Below are 15,783 nucleotides of genomic sequence, written 5' to 3'. Positions count from 1 at the left end.
CTCATATCTTTTCTACCATTCATTATTTTTTGTTGTTGACTCTCTCAACTAAAATTCAATGGAAGCCCGAAAAAGACAGAGACTTTAGAATTTTTATTCATGGATCTGTCCCAAGAGATTACTACAGTTCATGTCAAATGTGGGAAGAGCCTGAGATTTTTACCTTAGAAGTTAGATTGCAACAGGACAATGGATGCTGTTAGAAAACACGGACTCCTGGGTCAGAGACATGGGGCTTAATTATTCATAGCAATAGCCAGAGTGTCAGCATTGATTCTGTTTCCCGGGCCCTGATTTCGACAGGGTTCCATGAGGAGCGCCCAGTGACACCTGCACAGAAATCTCAGTGTGCTATGGGAAAAGGAGACCAAGCTTTAAAAATCCCAAATCTTACTAAAAGGTCAGTAAACTCGCCTGAACTTACCCTGGAAGAAGATATTAACTTTAATATACTAAACTTTAAACAAACTTGCCTTTTGCTCCAGAGGGACACATTACTTTATTTCACAGGGTATTTTATATACAAATGCCATTGAATACAGTCTGAACCAAAGGCAATCAGTGCCTCTACTCACAAGCCATGCAGAACATGAGAGAGAATAGAGAATTGTCTCCTAACAACATTTGGTAGACACACAATACAAAGATGACCACTTTTAGTTAGGTACTATTATTATGTCAATTTTCAGGTTAATAACTTGAAGCACAGCAAAAGTGAACCGACTTTCCAAGAACAGACAGCTACTGAGTAGTCCCAGCAAGCACACGCTATCTCCACAGTATACACTTTCAGGATCTGAGGATCCCTGTCCTTGCCCCTTCATCAGGCACTTTAGGCTTTCTGAACTGGTGACAGAAAAGAGAAGAATTAGAGGAAAAGACTGGAATAAAGGAATACAGAATGCAGAGGCTCTGTTAGCTATCCATATCTACCCAGCTAACCAGAATTGCATGGCAGAAACTAGCTTTGGGTTGGCCTCAAAGATGAGAAAACTGGGGCTCAAGGGGAGACGGGCCTTCTCATTACTACACAGGGAGTTAGGCATCAGCTGAACTAAGCATCACAATAATTTTTCTGACAGAATCTCAGCCTTGCATATTTCAGCCTCTCCTGGCTCCTCTCACCTTTCTTTTTCCAGGTCCCCTGGCCTAGAGGCCCAGCCGTGACACAGAGTTAATCAATAACCAAGGAGACCTGTGACAAGGCACAGTGGGTGGGACCTTGTTGCCACCTGCTTATATGACCCTTGTAGGCTCAGGGTTCTGAAGAGTGGTGGTAAGTTCTGTGCAGGTTTCAACTGACCTCTGGACACAGGACTTCAGCCATGAAGGTAACGAGCATCTTTCTTCTCGCTGTCTTGGCCCTGTTGAGTTTACGAATATCTGGTAGGTACCTTTGCTTTTTTTTCAAATGTGAGAGAAAACTCTTTTTGACTTATAGCTTTGGTGAGCACACACAACCTCCTGAACATTGGATATAGCTCATCATTGATAGATCTTTTGGTTCCAATGAGATGAAATAAATTCACTAGATGAGCATTACAGAGAGGAGTTTTGGGGTTTTTTTGTCGCCCTCGGTAGAGTGTGTGGTGTCACAGCTCACAGCAACCTCCAGCTCTTGGGCTTAGGCAATTGTCTTGCCTCAGCCCTCCAGTAGCTGGGACTACAAGTGCCCATCACAATGCCTGGCTATTTTTTGTTGTTGCAGTTTGGCTGGGCCAGGTTCGAACCCGCCATCCTCAGTATATGGAGCCCGGCGCCCTACTCACTGAGCCACAGGTGCTGCCCCAGAGAGGAGTTTTTAATGTAAAACATGGAAAACAATTTTACTAGTACTAGTGAAAACTTTCCAGAGTAAAGTTGGAATTGTTTTCCTCTAGTGATGGAAATCTTTCTCAGGAACATGATAGAGAAAAAAAGCAGTGGAAATATTTCAAGCATAAATACCCTTCTAAATGTCTAAGGCCAATTTACAGATTTTAAATTCTCATGGAATTGCATAAAACAGATAACAATGACTTCTTGTTATTCAATATAAAAGGCATAGCTTGATTAAAGATTTATTTTTGACCCGCAGAAAGTTTTGAGGGAAAATATTCTGCTGAAACACAGGGTGTACATATATCCCCAGGCTACATCTGGACAAAATCAACAGACAATTCTGACCCCACAGAATTACGATCAGTTTCCTTTGTATCACTGGAAATTATTAACATTTTCAACTTTATCTGTGATTTACCAAAGGATCCTCCTAGGAGCAGAATCTTCACTTTTTTGAAGAAGAGGAAGGATATTGTTTGTTTGTGAAATATTCATGTAAACAGTGTCCCCTTTTTCTCCCTTCCAGCATATTAATCAATAAAAACAGATGCTGTGTGAGCACCTGCTCATCAAGTTTCAAGTCCACTAGATTCTGAAATCCCACAGGCCCTCAACAGCATCAGATTCTGACTATGACAAGGGATGTTCTTCAACCTGTAGATGCCTACTGCTTTTTACTACATTCAGATAAAAAGAATTACCTGCTTAGATCACCTTAGTTACTGTTTGTAGTAAAGTCAAGTCTCACCAATTTTTCTCCTTGGGGGCTGTCAGATGAGTTTTCCTTTCCCCTCAATGAACATATTACCATTACGTACATAGTGTTAGTAAGCCTACTATTTTCTGGAGAAGCAGAATGGCCATTTTTGACTACCTTTAAATTGATAAATTATAATTGGACCCATTATCAGTATAATGCAACTGTGGGAAACAGCTCTTTGAGCACTGATGGTGAGTTGGCAAAAGAGCTCCATTCTTTAACATTTCTTACAAAAGGAGACTTAAGTATAATTGCAAAAGTTAATTTTGCACCAGAAGATCTGTTTAATGCTTATGAAATGATCACTATTTCATATCTAGTTATCTAAGTTCCCTATACCTTCATCTGTAAATTCATATCCATATTCCTATACCTCACTAATTATGGAATCAAATGTCTAGTAACCTATAGTTGTGAGAGTGTTAGTGAACATTCAAAAGGTATTTGCACAGTGCCTGATACCTTTCAAAATGTAAAGACTTAATTTCTATTTGCAAGGAAGAGAATCAATTTCTGAAATACCAAATTGGGATACTTTGGTCATACTCAAATTATAACTTAATTTCTTCATGGTTTCAACAGGCAAGGAAAAGATGGAAACCAACCAGACATCCTTGAGGACAGATATCAGAGGCCAGCAGAGATGTCACTGTCTTCAATGAAAGGAGAGACTTTTGAATAAGAATAAATCTGCCTCCTCTCATTGAGGACCCAATTTAACATGTGTGATTTATGTCTTCTAGGTAACCAAGAAGATGAGTTCCTGGGAAGAGAGGTAAAGAGAAATTTGTAATTTCTTATTTCTCAGACTTGAACTGTTCAATTTAACCAAAGCATCTTTCAACTGAGCCTGACGTAGAGATGAACAGTGTGAATGCCAGAGAGGCTTGACCTATAAAATATGAATAGTGTAGCCATTTTCCCCGTAAGCTTTTACTGAAAGATCAGCTACTGATGCTCAGGCAAGTTCTATGTACAGGTATAATGTTTGCTCTGAAAGCTACTTTGGTTTTTTATGTGTTTTGTTTTGCTGTTTGTAACTGATGTAGAACAAGTCTTTGGGGTGGGAGCCTTCTCAAGTCCACTCCAAGGATCCTTTCCTCCTTAAAGCCAGTTTGATGATGTTGCCATGCAGTTCTTATAGTCTTCAAGATGCACCTGTAATTCACAGAGAACAAGTGAAACTAATAAACTAGTTTCTCCCTTTAGAACAGATGTTCTCAGCCTGTGGGTTGCGACCCACAGGAACTGTGTTAAAGGGCCGCGGCATTAGAAAGGTTGAGAACCCCTGCTCTAGAAAAACATTCTAAATCTAACTTTCCATGATTCCTTTTGTTTAAACAGTAATTTCAGTAAATGTAGACACCAAAGAAAAAAGGGTTCCCCTCTCATCACATTTATGTCTAGCAGGAGGCAGCTGATCAACCCAAAGTTCATGTGTGAATAAATTATTACTCTTGTGATATTGTATGAAGAAGTATTGGAGGTCTCAATGGCTCACGCCTCTAATCCTAGCACTTTGGAAAACCAAATTAGGAGGATCAATTAGATTAAGAGTTTGAATTTGCAGTGAGCTTTAATGAGGCCACTGAACTCCAGTCTGGGCAACACAGTGAGACTCTGACATCTGAGAAGAAAAAATGTTCTGTGCCATAAAGGAAAAGTGTGTGTTAGCAAAACCCAACTGATGGGGTGGCGAATAGTATGAAGTGTTTAAGAGCTAAAGTTTAGGAACTGGAATGACTGAGTTTGAATGCAGGATTCAGGAATTAACCTGGCTGTATGACCATGGATTATTTCATAGCTTTATTCCTTATTATCTTCCACTGAAGAAGAGTATAATAATAACAAGGTAACAGAAGGGTGTAATAATAACAAGTTCTCGGGATGCTTGTGAGGCTTAAATAGAGTAATATATAAGAAGCACTTGGGACAGCGTCTGGCCTAGAACAGAAATCTGATGGTAATTAAATCTTGCTAGAATAGAGTGTAAAGATGCCAAGAATGCAAGATGCCTAGTATGTTTGAGTGCCTTAGAGTAGATCATGTGGGGCCTGCAGTGTGCGAAGGAGAACATGCCCCAAGGTGTGGCTGACCTGAGCAGAGCCAGCACCTGCAGTGATTGTGAGCTTTAACACTATCTCACTTGTCTTACGCAAACCTCACAACATCTCTATGGCATAGGTGGGAAAATGGCCATTTTATTCCCATTTTGCAGATGAAGTGACTGAGTTTCAGGGAGGCCAAAGAACTTACCAATGTCAAATAGCTCAGCAATAGCAGAGGCATTAATTAAAACCAGGTTTTCTGACTCTAAATCTTAGATTCTTTCTCTTGGAGCATTCAATGATATTCTTCCAATCATAGTAATGCCCCAGGGGAATTAAAAGTATTTCAGAGGTTTTCATATAAACTCCAAAAAGGAAGAATGGTAGAAGAAGATTCTGTTTAATTCCACTTTTAGCCTAAATGTAGAGAAGATTTTGGATGCCCCAAGAACCTCAACCCTGTCTGTGGAACTGATGGACAGACTTATCCCAATGAATGCTGTCTGTGTAATGAAAATAAGTAAGTACGAATTAGAATTTTTTAAATATATTTTAAGTTCATTAGCTTCACATTTTTATATATGTATCCCTCTAAATCTCCAGTCAATATACTGATAACATGAATCTTCGCACAAAAGAAATAAAATATCGTGGGGCCTTATGTGTGTCACACTTTATGGGGGCAAGACATGATTGCAAGAGGGACTTTACCTAACAATTGCAATCAGTGTAACCTGGCTTATTGTACCCTCAATGAATCCCCAACAATAAAAAATAAATTAATTTAAAAAAAGAAATAAAATATCCACTTAGCCCTAAAATAGTTCTCTCCTTTTCTCCTTGTTATATATCTGGTATGATAATGTGATTTTTGAAAGTCACTTGTATGATTAAATACCACATTTCTTACAGAAAAACAGTAGATGATTTGAAATTTTTTAAGCTTATACACACAAAATACCTTTAATTATAAAATATAATTCTTGGTGATAACCAATAATTGTGTTTTCTAAAGCCTTCAAATATCAAATATAAACTGTAAAGACTGAGTGGGCTGAAATGCATTTTTGTAACATTTTTGTTTGTGGATATAGAGCCAGCCTCCATAAAGCTTCATTTCTGAAGTTCCCTTAAGTTGGTGATCACATTTAGGTCCCACAGAGGAATAGATTCATCACAGGTTTTCGGTCTCCCTCAGCAACTGAGCCCTGATGTAGGTCAGGCATTATGCCTACCCCCACTGCCCTCACTGTGCTTATGATCAAGAAAAAAGTGTCATGAGCACATATATTTTTTGTAAGTTAGGGCAAATGTCAGAAAATGGGGTGTAAGTAAATAAAGTGTTGCAGGAGTTAAGGAGAAATACAGATTGCTTCTCATTGACCAGGGCCAAGAAAGGATTCAGGAAAACTATGCCATTTAAATACACTTCTCAATTTTGGCCGCATTGAAAGTGCATGCAGGTTAAATAAAGGTGCGAAATGAGGAAAACTAATAAAAGAGCTTTTACAAGTGACCTCACTTATTCTGGAATTTACTTGATATGAAAGACTTTGACTCAGGCTCAAATGACTATCTACATTTCCATTATTCCCTTGCATAAAATCCCTTCCCTATAACACAACCCTCACCTAGGGCTATTTTAAACAATTTCAGAAAGTTCTCAGAGTTTAGCAAATTGTAGAAATAGGTCCCGAGGCCAACAGGTCTAATGTCCTGAAGTTTTATATCCAAAATATTTGGTGTTCTGCTTTGTGGTGAATCTTTTCCACAATTAAGACTTGCAAAAGGAATTCGTAACCACGTGTTAATTTTCTCATGAACTATGTTGTTGATATTGAGGTCAAAGCTCACATTTCCATTCAAGGAGAGAAAAAAGCAAGAGAATAACCTTGAGACTTGAGAAATTTCCCAGTGCCACAACCACATGTCCCAATATATAATATATGGTGAAATGTTAGGAAAATATGAGCAGAGGGCTGGGACACTCTATTGTCTTAGCCTTTAAAATTTATCTGTGTCCACTCTTTTCCAAAACTATAGTATGTAGGTATGAGAGGAACATTTGTACTCCAGAAGACATAATTTCTCTTCCTTTCTCAATAAGAAAACTTAGGTCTGGAGAAAAGACGTGGTCTTCTCAAATATAACATATCATTAATATACTATATATTGCCTTTCTATTGCCCATTAAAAGTCACAAACAAATCCACTGCATAGTAACTAGAGCCAGGCTCCGACTCTAGATGTCGGGTTTTGAGACATGTAGACAATACCAAAAAAGAGCTTGTATATAGTGGTCTTTTGGGTATTAAATGACTGTGGAGATATTCAAAAATAGTTGTTTTTTGTTTGTTTGTTTTTTACTTTTTCTATGTCTTCTTAGGAAATCTGTACTGGCACATTCTTATCTATAGACCCCTTGTCCGGTAGAAGTTTCTATAGTGGCAGAAATGTTCTCTGTCTGTCCTGCCCAGGATATAAACACTAGCCACAGTATAGTAGCCATTAGCACTTAAATGTGTCTAGTCCAACTGAGAAATGGAATGTTAAATATTACCTAACTTTAGCTAATTCAAATTTAAGTAGCTATAAGTGGACAGTGAACATCTTCATCCACAGTAACCAACATAGCTATAGATGATTAACCATCTATTCTGGTTACATGTCTGGCTTACTGCGCAATTTTGAACATCAGTATTATGAGTATAATACTGGAAGCATTAAATACTCTTAAAACCATCAACCAAATCCAGATAAGTGCACATATAAAAATATATGAAAGCCAGACATCTTTTTGCCTGCTAGATAGAAAAATAGAATTTTTGCAGGCCAATATATTTGAGGAAAGGATTGTTCAGAAGATAAGAGATCTGAAGCAGTCTTCTAAGGAATGATTATGAGATTCAGAAATTTGTTTAAACTTTTTTAAATTTCTTTTTATTTTAGGGTTTATACATGTTTTGGTTACACATACTGCCTTTACACCATTTAGTCAAAGTTGTAAGTTTCCCCCTAGATATATTTATCTTAAGGAAGAGAAAATTGATGTGGGAAAGGTGACGTGGGGGCCAGCAGAAAGTTGTCTAGATGGAGGGGAGAATGTTTAGAGATGGAAAGTGTGATATGGACTAAAGATATTATTTACTCCTGCAAGACCTCACAGCTATGGATCCCCAAAGTTCTAAGAAGAAAGATTAATCAATTAGAAGGTCCTGCAAATAGCTCAGGCACCAGCCTGCTAGCCAGGCCGGGGCACAAAAAGCAACAATGGATTAAAGATTAATTTCAGGGGTTCACTATTACACCCAACTAGATCTATAAATTGTGTAGGGACAGATATCTTTCCTTTCTGTTACATTCTTAGTGTATGTGATAATAATAACTATTAGGTGATTAATGAATAAGTCAATAAATAAATGACAGAGAAATGGGAATAAATCTTAAATCTTTCTCTATGTTAAATGAAGCTGTTTTTCTCCTACAGTCTCTTTTTGCCAGTAAAGTTTAAGCTTTTCTTGCTTTTTCAATCTCTACTACAGGAAACGCCAGATTCATGTCCGCATTAAAAAAGCAGGTCCCTGCTGAGTGAGAACCATGGTTCTGAAACCCCATAAGGTCACTGCAATGCCTGCATGGCCTGATTGCTGAATAAATGCATCTGAATCCTTCTTCTTGTTGGTATTTGCTTTTTCTTCAAGGGGTTGTTTGATTAGATCAAGGACAGGGGACCTGGGAAAGACTGACAATAGACCAAGTTTTACGAAATATAGAAATTCCATAATTTCAGACAATTTCTCTCACAAATGCCTTCCCCCACTACCACCTCCCACACATTCTGAGGCCTCTTTCTTGCAGATATTAAGTGACAGGATGCAGTTGAACATGTGTAATCATGAAGAGAATTGGACTACCATTTTAAGGAATAAATGGAAAATTCTCAATCCAGAAGCATGTTACCCTCCACACTTAGCTGATTGAAATTAGTTTTCCTTGGAAGTGAAGTGAGTATCTATCATGTCTGGTGCAGGTCTACACACATGAGCATAGAGCAGCCTGTGTGGTGGAAAAGAGTTTAGATCTTGTGATTTTCCATGTGATGTCTCAGAAGGAAGACAGGGGGTTAGACATGGTCTTCTCACAGAATATCCCTGTCTTGTGAGTAAACTTAAAAAAAAGAAATCACCTGACTGAAGTCCCCAGCAAACAAAGCAGCAGAGTGAGGATTTTAATTCAGGGCTGCCTTCAAGTCCAAACCACAATCACCTCACATAGCTTACCCCTCACCTATTTCTTCTCTAGGAACATAGATAACATCCTTGTATTAAAAACGCCTATTCATTTGTATTCAGGGACAAAAATAAGATGGAAATAAAGAATTGCTCACAAATAAAAATGTCTGCAAAGTTAAAAAAAGGTGTGAAGAAAAGAAACGTGAATTTCTGAGCCCACGAAGAACTAAGCAGCTAAAAATGGAGTGGCAGGTAATAGGCTAACAGAGCCTGAGATGCATCAAATTTTCTCGTTTATAGTGGGGAATAGATCGCCCCCATTGAACTTGAAATAACCATCAAGGCTATTCCACACTTGCAAAGCACAGTTGCCTGACACTCAAAGCAGAGATGTCCACCCTACGGCCTGCAGGCCGTACCCTGATTTTTTGAGGTCTGTTTTGCTTATCTGTGGTATTGGGTATCTGGAAAAATATGCACAAACCTCTTGTTTTGTTCATCGGCTGTCGTTAATGTTTGTTTATTTAATATGCGGCCCAAGGAAATTCTTATTCTTCCGATTTGAGGCAGGAAAAAGAAAAAAAAATGGTTAGATAACCCTGCAAAGTTTAGGTTAATTTCTTGTGATATTCAAAATGTACATCTTCAGTTTTCAATCTGACCACTAGAGGGTGCTACAGTCTGCCAGGTAACTCTGCTGAGCCAGAGTCTGAGATCTCAGCAAACACCAAATTAACGGGAGTTAGGACTGCAAGATGGCTTCCGGCACCTGTCAGTGATGCTAGAGGACACTTGAAGGACACCTCTAATATCAAGGAACTTACACAGTAAATGGAATTTAAACCATTGAATGTTACAAATTGTCCTGTCTAATTGGACCATTCTAGAAGTCTGGAAAGAAGAGGCTTGGAGATTGTTTGCCTTTAACCGTTCTTCTTTCTCTCTGACCTATCAGAGAGCGTGTGGATTGCTATTTTCATGGATGGGGGTTATGTTTTAAAAGCCATGACTTACAAACCAGGCTGTGCTTAGAAGAGCAACTACCAATGTTGACCCTAAACTTCTCCCTATGATAGTAGTTGAAAGAAGTAGAAAAATTTGACCTGAGGAAAGGAAAAAAAGGAAAATCCTTAGAACTTATTGGTCTTTTCGAACAATTTAAGGGAAAAGAATTTTAACACCTGGGTGGTTCCTGTGACTCAGTGAGTAGGGCGCCAGCCCCATATACCGAGGGTGGCGGGTTCAAACCCAGCCCTGGCCAAACTGTAACAACAAAATGAAATAGCCGGGTGTTGTGCTGTGCACCTGTAGTCCCAGTTACTTGGGAGGCAAGAGAATCGCCTAAGTCCAAGAGCTGAAGGTTGCTGTGAGCTGTGACACCACAGCACTCTACCAACGGTGACAAAGTGAAACTCTGTCTCAAAAAAAAAAAAAATTAACACCATGAAAGTGGGAATTTTGTCCTTTGTTAGTGCTGTATTACTGGCTCCAAGGCAGTATCTAACACCTAGAAAGTGACCAATTAATATTCTTTTTGTTACATAAATTAATGAGAAAGAGGAATGAACATGTTCTGGTTGCCCTTAAGGGAGAGAATTTAGACTAATTGGGTAAAGATTAAAGAGATAATAATTTTGGCCCAGTAGGAAAATATACGCTATAATGTTTAAGATAAGAAGCTCTGATTTAGAGAGCCTGGGCTTGAAGCTGGCCCTGCTGCTATGCAGCCCTGTACTCTGGGAGAAGTCAAGGAGTTCTCAAAGTTTCAGTTTCATGGAGTTAATGATAACAATTCCCTCACAGAGCAATTACCACAATGTGTGACATATGATAAGTGTTCAAACGGTAATAGCTATTATTATTTTTACTATTATCTCATAACCCTTTGAGATCACTGTAAAGGCAATTAATTGTCTCCTGGTACATACACACTTCTATGATAGGAACTTACTTCTTCAGGTAACTGTTAAGGGGTCTCTAAGACCCTTGAGCTGTTCACTAGACCTGGTCCAATTCACTCAGTGGATCTAGCAAGTTCAGCTGAGTTAATGTGAAAGCAAGGGACCAGAAGTGGGAATAAAGCAGCCTGGACTCTACAGTATAATGGAATAGAAGCAAAATGTATTTAAAGTAATGAAAAAACAGAACAGTTTATTTAAAGTAAATCACAGCTAAGCATAGACTTTTCCTGAGAGTCTGGAAAAGGATCCTTCTCACGAGTGAGAAAAGACATCACACAAAGGAATACACAAAATTAGTATCTTAGTTCTTCCTACAATTATCTATAAAGCTTTTCACTGGTCATCTTAAGTCTTTAGGTGTTTTGTCTATTTCTTATTGGTCACAGATCACCTCAGTTGCCACATGTGCCCATTTTCCTTCTTTTTTAGGTGTAATTGTTACCTGCTCTTTTCCTGACAACTATATGATGGCGTCTACTAGTCTTATGATGTTTGTGACTTTTGCTGTGTGCCCTGTTCTATAACTGAAACCATTACTCCACTTTGTGTCACAAGCTGGAAACTGCATTTTGTGAAGAACAGGACATACTTAGTCAATTGAGTCCCAGGATTCCCCAAACTCATTGTTTCCTTAAGGGCCCTTTTCAACTTTCTTATCTACGAGGCCAGACTTTTCTCCTACTTCGATGTAGCCCCTTCCTATCCCCAATCAGTACCAATTTATTGCATTATCAAATGGTCAGATTTTGTGGAAGATATTCCTCAACTGGGCACAGGATGAGATTAAAGTCTCTCTGCTTTTAACTTCAGAAAATTTCAGATTTATAAACCATACCTCCAAAGTAGAAATTCAAGAGTAGCCACCAAAAACACATTTTGTTGACTGAGAAGAGTTTGTAGTTCTAGGAAGGAATGGGGTAATAACCCCCTCTCACATTACATATATTAGATCCCCATCCCTGAATAAAGAAAAAAACATAATTATCTTTAAATGTAAGGCAAATTCACAAGGTCACTACATTTTTATAGTTTCCCTTATTGGTTTCAAAGTGTTTGAAATATGAAGCTATCTCAAGGGAACAGTATACCAAAATATATATATATATATATATATATTTTTTTTTTTTTGTCCCATTGGAGAAATAAAATTGTACGAAATTAAATATTTTTTAATAAATTATACTGAGCCTCCTGGGAAATAAAAACATGAAAAATATCGACCCTTCATTTCCATTTCTCTGACCAAATTTATCCTTTAAAAACCTTAGGTTATTCCAACTATGTAGAAATAAAATTTATTTTTATAATAAAGGAGGCAATTAAATAAAAATGTGCAAAGCTCTCATTTCTCTAAGCTCCAGCACAGCCAACAATTTCCTTTGTTTCCTTTCATCCTTTAAATGATAGCTAACTTATAGATAAAAATGTGGAATATGTAGATAATGATGCTTGCAAGTTTGCTTTTAAATAAATTAAAAGTCACTAAAATGTCAACATAACAAAAACAAACAATGTAGGCTGTTTAGAGATCAGGTCAAAAACCTCTTACTTGAGGGAGATGCTATTTGTGGTCATGTGGTTTTAAAATATGTTAAAAATAAGTAAATAAATAAAATGGAGGCTATGTTTTAGATGCCCCCAAACTAACTGTCCATAGACATATAATCAAATTTAAATCATCTGACTTTCTGTAGACAAATCAGTGTACACAGCTTGGTTGCCTTCAATACAACCAATATCCCAGCCAATCATAAAAAAGATGAAAATACTTCTTCCTTTATGCTCTACAAATTGTACTAATATTTCCTGCCATTTTTTCAGTTTAAGGTTTCCCAGTTCATAAACTTTTTTAGCATTCACAATAAACTCTTAAAATTCTAACTTGATCTGAATTTATTTTTGACAGAAATAGGTTAACTCATTTTACTCACTGCATGTGTGGTCATGAATAAAAAGTGTAAAATACAGGGGCAGAGCCTGTGGCTCAGTGAGTAGGACATTGGCCCCATATACCGGAGGGTGGCAGGTTTGAACCTGGCCCCAGCCAAACTGCAACAAAAAAAAATAGCCAGGCATTGTGGTGGGTGCCTGTGGTCCCAGCTATTCAGGAGGCTGAGGCAAGAGAATTGCCTAAACCCAGGAGCCGGAGGTTGCTGTTAGCTGTGCTTTCACAGCACTCTACCATGGGCAATAAAGTGAGACTTTGTCTCTTAAAAAAAAAAGTGTAAAATACAATAATTTTTTTCTTTAGTTTTATTTTAGTTTCTGATGGAGGAAGAAAAAGGAACAACAAAATTGAGAATTTGGAGTCATCAAGGAAAAGTTGCGTTAGAAATCGAAAATAAAAAACTTGTGTAATTATGGAAGTTAGAAAAAGCAGAGAGTGCCATGTAAAACAAAACAAATCCAGACATAATTACCTGAATAGACGAAGGACGAAAAGCTGAGAAAGACAATGGCCATTTAGTAAGATGCGTAGTGATTATGGTTCTGGAAGTCCACGTGTACAATAAGTTGTATTTTGATCTGCTCATTCTAAATTTCAGTTTTTTTAAAATCTCTTTTATTTAGCGCAATGTATTATATGTGTTTTTCTTTAAACTTTATAACTATATTTTTGAAATAACTTTTTACCTTCTAGAGAACTTGCAGATGTTTAAAAGAATGACAAAAGAAATTAATTTGCAAACCTTACAGATATAAATTATCCCAGCTTAAACTTATTGAAGAATAATAAAGATAATAGGAGCTAAGCTTTAGGTTATTTAGAAGAAGTTCCACATACCAGACCTGATTAAATATGCCCCATGCGTCTTTTCAAGGCACCCTGGGATCTTCTTTTCAGGAACTAGAAAACTTAACTCACGGAAGTTTAGAACTAGTTGAGTGCAGAACTGTCTGTCACTCACTCACCTATTGCTGCTATTGCCTCTAACTCCCATAACAGTGCCCTTGACCTCCCTTTCTATGAATAATAATTACTCCAAGTTCTCAGCACACACCATGCTCTCTTGCTTCTGCCCTTGTTCTCTGACTCCATTGTCCTTTTGTTTTTCTTCTGCAAAATTCACATATGTGAAACACACTCGTTCCCTCACATAAACACGCTCCAGCCATCTTTTTCTTGTTTTATCAGAACGTAGGTATCACCTCCTCTGGGGATCCTTTACCGATCCCCCACAACTCAAATAACTACCCTCCACTTATTGCTTGCCAATCTCTGAGATATCATTCTAAGGTCTCTGCCACTAGTACGTTTCCTGACTTTCTCTGTTTTCTTAGTTTTCTACATATCCTAAAGTAGCACTGGAATGGAGTCAGTAAATCTGTTTCACAGACAGACATTCCTTTTCCCTACCTCAGGTTCACCAGGAAGTTGCTGGTATCTAGCATCACTAAAAGTTAAAGACCAACAACATTTTTATGGAACATGGACACTAGAATTCATTCCTAAAACACATGACCTGTCAAATCCAATCTTTCTTCTCCATTTCCTCAGCAACTGCCCTCAATAACCCAGAATTAATTCGCATGCGTTTAATATAACTGACCAGGGGCTCTCCCCGCCTAAGTTACTCAGATTATCTTCCTTCCCTATAACACCTCCCCAACCCTACCCTTTGAACAGTACCAATACATCCTGAACCAGAGAATACTTCTAAACTACAAAATAGTTACAGCAGTACTCTGATGTAAAGGCTGAGATAGCTATACCTTGTCTAGCTAGTCACAGGCCTCTTGTCTGTAGGCATTTTTCCTGCTAAACAGTCTTTCTGCACTCCTTTTTCACTTGTCAAAAAATTCACCTACTTAATATACATCACACACAAATGCTATCACTTAAAGTAGTGGTTCTCAAACTTCAGAACATTATTTTTCAACCTTTTATATCTCACAGCACACTTGAACATATAGTTAAACTTCCATGGCACACTCAAATTATGTTGATCAAAAAAAAGTCAAAAAGAAGAAAATACATACTGTGCTTTGAACTTCTTTACAAAACAATTTAATGATCTTTACAATTTTTTTTCACAGCATACCTAGGAATCTCGCAAAAGCACACCGGTGTGCTGTGAAAATCACTGCTTTAGAATGCTTAAGGATCACCTGCCGAGCTCCTTCTGGATGGCCTTCTGGGTGGCCGGGCCTCACCTTCCTGATACTCTGCTGGATCAGCTGATTTGGGGTGGTGCTCACTGATTTGTGACCTAACTCAACTTTTGTATCCCCATACACTTTCCCTGTTTTCTCAAACTTATGTCTTCCAAATTCCCATAATAATTTGTCAGTCCCTCTCTAATAATAACTGTAGTCAAACTGAAATATAAGTGTGGGCATATTTGTTTCTTTTATTTTGTTTTAGTTTCCCAAATAATTATCTTTATACCCTGCACTACACAATCACAGCAATTATCCATGTCCTCCTTTAATACATACATAAAGGACAGTTAATTTTATATCAAGAATACTGAAATACTCAACTTCTTTTAAGAATTGAGTTTTACTCTTTCACTTTTACCTGAAAAGTCCTATTTGAAATTTGATGAGCTCACATGTTTAAATAACTTAATCAAAGGTTTTGATTTAATGAGGTTGTAATAAAATTTGGAACTGTAGAAACATAAAAAGGCATAGGAATACTTTTATAGGGGCAAAGGAGCCTTTAGTAAATAAGTCGTTGGTTTTCCATTTTGTACTTGACTGAGTATGGTGTATCTGTATGTCTGTAATCTTCAAAAAACCAAATTAGATTTTTTAATTACATAAATAGCATCCAATATAGATTCTACTTTAGCAACTACAGTCTTAACTGTTATAATAATTAATGAACATTTTTCTTGTTCTCATTAAATAATACTCTTATCTAGTGTCCCAAATATCATGCATCAGGTATTTTCTTCTTTCTCTACTAGCAAAATGAACAACAATTAAAAAAACTGTTATGTTCCTTTTGGAAT

General features: G+C 37.5%; 1 protein-coding gene across 1 annotated transcript; it reads left to right on the top strand.

The window, feature by feature from the left end:
• Positions 1–1,325: 1,325 nt before the first annotated feature.
• On the top strand, positions 1,326–8,217 carry LOC128568533 (serine protease inhibitor Kazal-type 1). The gene is made up of 4 exons (XM_053566208.1): positions 1,326–1,386; positions 3,325–3,356; positions 5,046–5,149; positions 8,172–8,217. Exons 1-4 carry the CDS (start codon positions 1,326–1,328, stop codon positions 8,215–8,217), a joined length of 243 nt encoding a protein of 80 aa, XP_053422183.1.
• The last annotated feature ends 7,566 nt before the right edge of the window (positions 8,218–15,783 follow it).

The sequence above is a fragment of the Nycticebus coucang genome, chromosome 17 (genome assembly GCF_027406575.1).
Source record: "Nycticebus coucang isolate mNycCou1 chromosome 17, mNycCou1.pri, whole genome shotgun sequence".
NCBI lineage: Eukaryota > Metazoa > Chordata > Mammalia > Primates > Lorisidae > Nycticebus > Nycticebus coucang.
Note: the sequence above shows the minus strand (reverse complement) of the source record. Positions and strands in the feature narration are given on the sequence as shown.